Source organism: Quercus robur, chromosome 1, assembly GCF_932294415.1.
Source record: "Quercus robur chromosome 1, dhQueRobu3.1, whole genome shotgun sequence".
NCBI lineage: Eukaryota > Viridiplantae > Streptophyta > Magnoliopsida > Fagales > Fagaceae > Quercus > Quercus robur.
The window spans coordinates 42,269,290-42,278,404 of NC_065534.1; the positions used below are offsets into that span (position 1 = coordinate 42,269,290).

The 9,115-nt window shown below is 43.9% G+C and overlaps 1 protein-coding gene across 1 annotated transcript; it reads right to left on the bottom strand.

Annotated features, from left to right (window-relative positions):
* Positions 1-2,704: 2,704 nt before the first annotated feature.
* Positions 2,705-4,515, bottom strand: LOC126712274 (uncharacterized). Its single transcript, XM_050411543.1, has 2 exons — positions 4,449-4,515; positions 2,705-3,060 (listed from the first exon to the last, which is right to left on the bottom strand). The coding sequence occupies exons 1-2, from the start codon at positions 4,513-4,515 to the stop codon at positions 2,705-2,707; spliced, it is 423 nt and encodes a 140-aa protein (XP_050267500.1).
* Positions 4,516-9,115: the final 4,600 nt, after the last annotated feature.

Below are 9,115 nucleotides of genomic sequence, written 5' to 3' on the forward strand. Positions count from 1 at the left end.
TCGTCCTAGTGACACTGATCATATGCCTGTCAACAAAACATGGGGCATACTACCTCCGTCTGGTATGAATCCGTCCATATTCAGTCTATAGTTTTTAATTAATATGTCACTAACCGTCTTCTTTTACAGTTCGGGACCGCTCACAAGTTTCTCTAGAGGAGTGGAGTTTTTTGGAAAGGATTTTTAGCAAAACCAAGCTTGAGGAGAGGACGTGGGAAAAGTTGGTCACGCTAGACACTCTCCACTGGTACTGTGACGAGCCAAAACCAACAGTAGCCGCCCAATGATACGATGCTCAAGTTCGTCAATGTGAGTCCATGGCTAATACTTGGTTTTGATTTCTTAATTTTCACTTATGTAGCTAAGTGTATCCGTCCACCTTTGTAGAGATAGATGCCGCCAAGAGGAGGGCCGTCATCAAACAACAGGCAGCCAAGAAGAAAGAGAAGGGAGGTCAACTCCCTAGAGGGACGTTTTCATCCAACCCGTCCACAAAAATAAAGCTGCTAGAGAAGCAAGTTCGTTTCCCCAAGAAGCCTAAAACCACTTAGAGCCCATCGTGGGACTAGAGGCTAAGGGTAAGAAGATGGTTACCCCTGCCAAGCACGGAGCGGGAAAGGGTTTTATGAAGGGCCCGTCTACTACCCAAGAGAAGCCACCTGTCCGTCTCCGTGAGGATTCTAAATATGCTTTGGAAAAACTTTCATCTATCATAACGTCCGGAGATTATGAGGACTTAGGCAACCATGCTACAGAAGCCATGGGGGAGACGGGGCTCTTCTGTATTGCTCTGGTAAGTCATGTCCATCCATTTCCTATCCTTCCTGTCCACTTACCTTTGTCAGTAACCACTTTTGTTTTCAGGTGATGGTGATGATGAAGGGGCTGATGGGATGAGGCCTGAACCATGAGACGGCGTTGGACCGTGTAAGGGCGAAGGCCAAGGAGATGGAGGACGAGTTGAATGGTCTTAAGGCTTGGAAGCTTGGCATGGAGATGAAATTTGATACTTCGGAGAAGGTCAGGAAAGAACTTGAGCAACCTATGGAAACGATGAGAAAGGTCCTAAAGGATAAAAAGAAAGAGATCAAGGATGAGAAGGACCAACTCCGTTAGGTAAAGGAGGCAGCGATCCGTGAATATCATAACTCTGACGCCCTCCTAGAGGAGCTTGGGACCTCATATGCGGACGACTTTGATGACGCTTTCCGTCAGGCCAAGAAAGCTTATCCTGACCTTGACTTTTCTCAATTCAACATTGATGCCCAAGCCTAAGCTACTACTCAGCCCGTCGCCTCTAAGAGTATGGAGGATCTGTTTGCAGATGATGTAGTTCCTGGTGACGAAGAATCAGCTCCTATTCAAAGCCAAGCCCAGCCTGTCAAGGGTGATGCCTGTTAACCCGAGAATGTTGTTCAAGAGAATGTTGAAAACATACCCCCTTATCAGTAATCTTTTTTTTTTTTCTTTTTTATGGAATTGTAACTATTTGGGGAACAGTCTTTTTAACTTATCCGTCATTGGTGGTATGTAAACATTTCCCTTCAAGGGCTTTGTGATGGTTCTACTCTTTTATCCGTCCACTTTTTATGCTTATCTGCTAGCTTTATAGTTTATTCATGATTGTAGTGGGTTCGTTCTGTTCAACCCGTCTATCTTGTGGACGTTTCTTTTTTTTACTAGCTTTTATACCCATCTTGTAGACGGTCATCTATTTTGATGGATCCGTCCACAATATGGGCTTGAAGCCGTCCACTTTGACTTGCATGACCCCGTCTATTTTGTGGACTTGATAACAATTCACCTTTCTTGGATGAATTTGTCCATTACAGGGACTTAATGATTTTTTATCCTTCTCGAATGAGTCCGTCTGATTTAAGGACTTAATGATTTTTTATCCTTCTCGGATGAATTTGTCCGATTTAAGGACTTAAATAATAACTTGTCCTTTTTATGGATTTCAGGATATTTCATCCTCCTGGGATGAACCATCCATTTTATTAGGGTTTGTAATAGACACGTCCACTTGTTAGACCTAATAATATTTTCACCCTCTTGTGACATCTTGTGGATTTTCGTTATTCCATCCTTCACGGATGAATCCGTCCAGTTTGTGGACTGGTTATTCTGTCCTTCACGGATGAATTCATCCATTGTATGGACTCCATACTGTTTCATCCTTCTTGGATGAATTCGTCCACTTTATGGAATTGATAAAATTTCATGGAAAAAACTCACTAATCATATCTGAATACTCCTGTTTATATAAATCATTCATTCGTAGAAAAATAGTTCTCTAAAGAAAAATACCTGCCTCTTGGGCTTAAAAAGTAAAGATACCTAAGAAGTATTGTAGCGAGAAATTGTCTAAAAAGTAAACTGGAAAACTGGAAATGTAACAAAAATTAATTAAAGTAGACTGGAAAATTAGGGGATGTTGCTCCCCACGTTGTCATCTCTACTGGTAGTACTTCCGTAGGTGCTCGACGTTCCATGGATGTTGCAACTTTTGCTTGTCTGGCGTCTCAAGGTGGTAGGTGCCTTTCCTTTGCCATGATGTAACCCTATAAGGTCCTTCCCAATTGGGGCCGAGCTTTCCTTGAGTAGGATCTTTAGCAGCGTCCATTACCTTCCTCAAAACAAGATCTCCGACCTAGAAGTCTCTGTGTCTGACTTTGGAGTTATAGTGCTTCGCCATGAGGTTCTAGTATTGTACCAACCTTTGCTCAGCTATTGCCCGGACCTTATCCACCAGGTCAAGTTGCAAGCGTATAGCTTCATCATTTTTGTTCTCGTCATAGTTCTCCACTCGGTAGCTTGTGAACCCTACTTCTATTGGGATGATTGCCTCGCTTTTGTATGCTATTCGAAATGATGTCTCCTCCGTAGGTGTCCTTGCTGTTATCTGGTATGCCCATAAAACACTTGGTAGTTTGTCCGGCCATATGCTTTTTGTCCCCTCGAGCGGAGTCTTAATGATCTTGAGCAAAGATCGGTTCATAACTTTAATCTGTCCATTGGCTTGTGGGTGGGCGGGCGACGAGTAGTGGTTCTTGATTCCTAGTTTTGAATAGAAGTCTCTGAATGCACTGTTGTCGAACTACTTTCCATTGTCTGAGACAAGCACCCTATGTATCCCATATCTACAAATGATGTTCTTCCAGACAAAACTCCAAATATTATTTTCCGTAATAGTGGCTAAGGCTTCTGGTTCTACCCATTTCATGAAGTAATTGATGTCGACTACCAGGAACTTCAGCTGCTTGATCGCTGTTGGGAAGGGACCCATGACATCTAACCCCTATTAAGCGAATGGTCATGGGGCCGTCATAGGGGTGAGTTCCTCGGATGGTTGTCTAATGGCGTTGCTGAACCTTTGACACTTGTCGCAGGCTTTGACATAAGCTTGCGTGTCCTTCTTCATGATGGGCTAGTAGTATCCCGCTCGAATCAACTTGTGCACTAATGATCGTGCTCCCGAGTGGTTTCCGCAGATCCTCTCGTGAACTTCTCTTATGACGTACTCTGCTTCCTCGGGGCCTAAACACCTTAGGTACGGGCGGGAGAAGCCTCTTTTGTACAAGACGTCCTTTATTAGAACAAATCGGGATGCTTGGACCTTCAGTTTCCTCGCAGCATCCTTCTCGTTCGGTAGCATGCCATTCCTTAGGTAGGAGACTAATGGCGTGGTCCAATTGCTTTTAGAACCTATCTCCTGCATATTCGCACCATCATCTATAAGTGATGAGACTTGGACGAAAGATAATACCTGATTGGGGATGAGCATGTGTTTGGCTGAGGCAGCCTTAGCCAGTTGATCGGCACACTCGTTCTCCTCCTTTGGGATTTGGAAGAATTTGACTTGGAGGTTGCCAATTCAACCCTTCACCTCCTCGAGGTACTTATTCATCCTTTCATTCTTGCACTCGTAGCTGCCATTAACCTGATTGGTTACGACTTGGGAATCGTAGTGTACAATCATGTTTTTAGCCCCTGCTGCTTTCGCGAGGTCCAGTCCTACAATCAAAGCTTCGTATTCTGCTTCGTTATTAGTCGTAGGAAAGTCCAGGCGGATCATACAATCGATCCTATCTCCCTCCAAAGTGTGGAGTACCACGCTGACACCTCTTGCTTGCTTATTGGAGGATCCGTCCGTGTGGATGCTCCACTGCGGGATCTCTTCTACCCCCTAGCTTTCCATGAGGGTGAATTCGGCAATGAAGTCAACCACCACCTGTCCCTTTATAGCTGGGCATGGACAGTACTATATATCAAACTCACTTAGCTCGATTGCCCATAACGCCATCCGTCCCGTAGCCTCGGGGCTACTCATAGCTCTTCTCAGAGGCTTATCCATTAGGACAACAATAGTATATGCCTGAAAATACAGCTTCAGTTTTAGTGCCGTGGTCACCAATGCGAAAGCTAGCTTTCCCATCTGTGGGTACCTTTCTTCTGCTCCTCAAAATGCTCGGCTTGTAAAGTAAACCCATCCTCTTCTCTTACCAAAGCCATGCTGACAGTGGCTTGCGAGATGGCTAAGTATAGAGAAAGCTCTTCCCCTAGCTTGGATGGGCTGAGTAATGGAGGAGATGAAAGATACAACTTTAGATTTCAAACGCTTGCTGGCACTCATCTGTCCACTCAAATGATCTCTTCAATGTGTAGAAGAAGGGTAGGCATTTATCCGTCACCCTTGAGACGAACCTGCTTAGTGCTGCTATTTTGCCATTCAGCTCCACTATAGCCCGTATTTTCTCTGGACTGACCTCAATACCCCTTTGGGATACCATGAATCCCAAGAACATCCCTGTAGTAACCCCGAACGCACACATATTCAGATTTAATTTCATGTTGTGCGCTCGGAGGGTGTCGAAGGTCTCTTGGAGATCGCTCAAGTGATCGTCCTCTTGTAAACTTTTCACCAGCATGTCGTCTACATAAACTTGCACATTCCTCCTAATCTGGTGTGCAAAAATCTTGTTCATTAATCTCTGGTACGTTGCCCCCGTGTTCTTAAGTCCAAATGGCATCACTTTGTAGCAGAAAAGTCCTTGGCTGGTGACAAAAGAAGTCTTCTCTTGATCAGCCTCCTCCATTTTGATCTGGTTGTAGCCTAAAAACGCATCCATGAAACTCAGAAGCTAGTGTCTCGTGGTTAAGTCTACCAAGGTATTTATCCATGGGAGCGGGTAACTATCCTTAGGGCAAGCTCTATTGAGGTCCATGAAATCTACGCACATCCTCCACTTTCCATTGGACTTTTTTACCATAACCATGTTTGCCAACCAGTTAGGGTAGTACACTTCTCGAATAAAATCTTCTTCCAGTAACTTCCGAACCTCCTCAACTATGGCTTTGTCTCACTCTTGAGCGAACACTCGCTTTTTCTGTCGGACGGGAGAGGATGAGGGCGACACATTCAACCTGTGAACTATGATTGAGGGGCCAATCCCTGGCATGTCCTCATGACTCTAGGCGAATACGTCTTGATTTTCTCTTAGAAACGTCATGAACGCTTGACGTACTGGTTGACTAGCCAACGTATCCATTCTAGTTGTCCGCTTGGGCCTTGAGTCATCAAGGGTCACTTCTTCTAGTTCTTCCGTCGACTCCACTATTGTCCATTGTTCTTCTATGTCCATGGCCTGGAGGTGGTCGTCCATCTCTGTCATAGCTAAGTAGTGCGCAGCCACTTAATTTCCACGCAGTTCCCCTACTCTGTAATCTGTAAGGAACTTGATCATTAAGTGGTAGGTTGATGTTATAGCCTTCCATGAATTGAGTGTACATCATCCTATGATGGCGTTATAAGCAAACGAGCAGTCGACCACAAGAAAGGTTACGTCCTTGGTGATTTGTTAGGGGTAGTTGCCCACCGTCACTAATAATGTGACTGGCCCAAGAAGGAACACCAATGTTCCTCCGAATCCAACGAGTGGAGCGTTTGTCGAAATCAATTGCTCTCTTTCAATCCTCATCTATTGGAATGCTGGGTAATAAAGGATGTCAGCCGAGCTGCCATTGTCGACTAGAACCCGGTGCATATTGTAATCTCCAACTCGTATGCTAACTACGATTACATCGTCATGTGGGTGGTGAAGATGTCGAGCATCTTCTTCCGAGAATCCAATGATGGGGTTGTTTATCTGTGCCATCTTTGGTACAAAACTTGTCAGCTGGACGTTCTGAACCATCCTGAGGTAAGTTTTCCTAGCCTTTTTGAATGACCCAGTAGCCGTCATGCCTCCTACAATCATTCTTATTCCCCTATAGGCGGCTTGGGACGCTCATTCTCTCATTGAGGAGCCTGTTCTTGGGGTGGGTTCGTTCTCTCCTTACTGACGAACCTCTGCAGCTTTCCTTATTGGATAAGGGCTTCAATCTGTTCCTTCAAGTCGTAACAGTCGGCCGTGTCATGGCCGTGGTCGCGGTGGAATCGGCAATACTTGTCTCAAGACCTCTTATTAAGGTCTCCCTTCAGCTTTCTTGGAAAGGTCAAGGCTCCTTCATCCTTAATCTGTATCAAGACTTGGTCGATCGGGGTAGTCAACGGGGTGAAACTCGTGAATTTCCTCGTGGGGGGTTTTGGGTGCTTGTCCTCCCGTCGTTCTCCTGTCCTCACCATCTTTGGTCCCTTGTCCTGCAGTATGTCTTCTTGTCTTTCTCTCTTTTTAGGCCTCTCTTCTCAGGCCAGCAATGCATCTTCCGCGTTCATGTACTTGGTTGCCCTGTACAGCACATCCAACTTAGTTTCTGGGTCGTTCTTGTATAAGAAAACAGGAACTTACCCTTTCGTAGTCAGTTTGTGAACGCAGCCACGAGTATCTTATCGTCAGCTTCATCAATCGAGAGAGCCTTTTTGTTAAAGCGGGTGATGTAGGACCTCAGCATCTCGTCCTCCCGCTGCTTAGTGTTCATTAGGCATGTAGTAGACTTCTTGTACCTGTGTCCCCCGATGAAGTGTGAGGCGAATTGGGCACTTAACTCCTTGAAGGTACTAATGGAGTTGGGCGTCAGCCTACTGAACTAGATCCTTACGGATCCCTTCAGCGTGGTGGGGAAGGCTCTGCACATGATCTTATCTGGTACCCCTTGTAGGTGTATCAGGGTCTTGAAAGACTTTAGGTGATCCAAGGGATCCTTGGATTCATCGTAAGTTTCCACCTGCAGCATACGAAACTTTTGTGGAAGGGGGTATGAGGTGACGAAGGCAATCAATGGTGAATCTGTTCGATGGACTAAGTATCGAGGTTGCCAGACACCTGTCCTTTGAAGGCGTTAATCGTAAAATCCATCCGCTCCTTCATCATCTGCATCTCAGCGACTATGTAAGGCGAAACTGTATCGGTGACGGATGGCCGGCTCGTGTCCAATCGCTTTGGCCTGCTCAGGGCATTACTTCCTTCCGGACCTTTTTTGTTCCTTCTTTCAGCACTGGTGCCTTCTTGGTCTTCCTCTTGGGTATCCATCATTGCGTTTTTCTGGTGCAACTGTTTCTCTAGGTCATGATTCTGTTTGGTGAGGCGCTTCATCGCTGTTGTGAGGGTTTGTACTTGCCTTTCTAGGGCAGTGGGTTGTGATTCGTCGCCTTGATTGTTGGTGGTGGTCACCATCGAGTGAGTAAGTACCATGCAACTCTTTGTCTGGGAGGCAATAATATGGCTTACAAAATCACGAACGTCCCCATAGACGACGCCAACTGATGATGCCGAAAAATCACCAGTGAGCCACACAGCCTTTGCACGCCCGAAACAATACCTGCACAACAAAAAGAGAAAGCCTAACAGAGAGCATCGGTGTGGTGCTGGCCAAATATCCTTTGAAGGTCAAGTTAGAACTTCTTCACAACTCTAGAGTGCTAGAGTTGGGGTGAATTATACGTAACTTTTTTCTGAGGGTCTTCGGGTTTTTATAGTAGTGGAAAATAAAACTCCTTTGCTTGCGTCACAAGTCTTTTCCTTATGGAGAAGATCTCCATTAATGTGCATATATTCCTGAATCCTCTTCATGTTAGAATTCTATTCATATTGGGACTCTATGGACTAGGGTTAATCTTGAGACGCAAGTCGTTTCCGTTTAGGGTTTCTTAGAGACCACATAATGACCAGTCAAGTGCCACATGGCCTTTTGATTCGTCCACCCTGTGTCCGTTCACATAGGATCCGTTCACTATTAGCCCATTTGTCTCACATTGTCAAGTCCATCTAAGTGGATCCATCACCTCCAATTTTCTCCCTCTTCAATTGCCATGCTTATTTTCACATGTTCATAGTTACCATGATTGTTTTCACGTGTTTATAATTGTCATGCTTATTATCATATGTTCATAATGTCATGATTAAATTGCTCACATGATAATTACATGAGCAAGTCAATATTGCCAATGCATTAACATAAATTTAACCTTACATCTAAGATTAGCTCCGTGGACGACTCCAAAAAGTTTCTTTTTTTCTTAGGGTTTGGTCGCACATAGGGTCTTTAGTGACGTAACTCTTGTGGGTATGTGAATCCTTTTTTCTTATTTTTATTTTAGGAGTCGCCACCAACTATTGGTTTTGTATTAGGTGTGATTGGTCACCTATGGGTCTAATTCATTTTAATTTGCCTAATTAACTAAACCAAATTTTTAAGGGTTTATTAATTAAGGCAAACCAAAAGATTTTGGACTCGGAAGTTCGGTTATGTGTAAAGAAGGTGTTAGGCACCCCCCAAGGACTATCCGAAGATAATACCTTATTTTAATTTAATTCAAACATCATCTTTTTTTTTTTTTTTTTTTGATAAGATAAACATCATTTTTTTAAATGAAGAAATGAGATACTTGGCATTTTTATTTTTGATTTTTTTTTGCAAACAATCCATATGTATATACATGTGAGTATTTATTTACTTATAAAATACCATGTGAATAATAATGTCATAGAGTATTTACAATCAAAGAATCTGAGATATATACATAGGTAGCATGTGAGGAAGCATGCAATGAAAGATATAATATACAATAGCATGCGAGTATTTACTAGGTAGATAGCATGTGAATACTAGATGCTATGCATAAAATAAATTGCAAGACTAAGAGAGGGGGTTGGAAGAGTAGCACCTTACTATC

Bases quoted from the DNA above. Each gene is read 5' to 3' on its own strand.
- LOC126712274 (XM_050411543.1), bottom strand. From the start codon at position 4,515: ATGGCTTTGGTAAGAGAAGAGGATGGGTTTACTTTACAAGCCGAGCAT. The intron at 3,061-4,448 runs GTACCCACAGAT...ATTCAAAACTAG, and splicing joins TTTTGAGGAGCAGAAGAAAG to GAATCAAGAACCACTACTCG.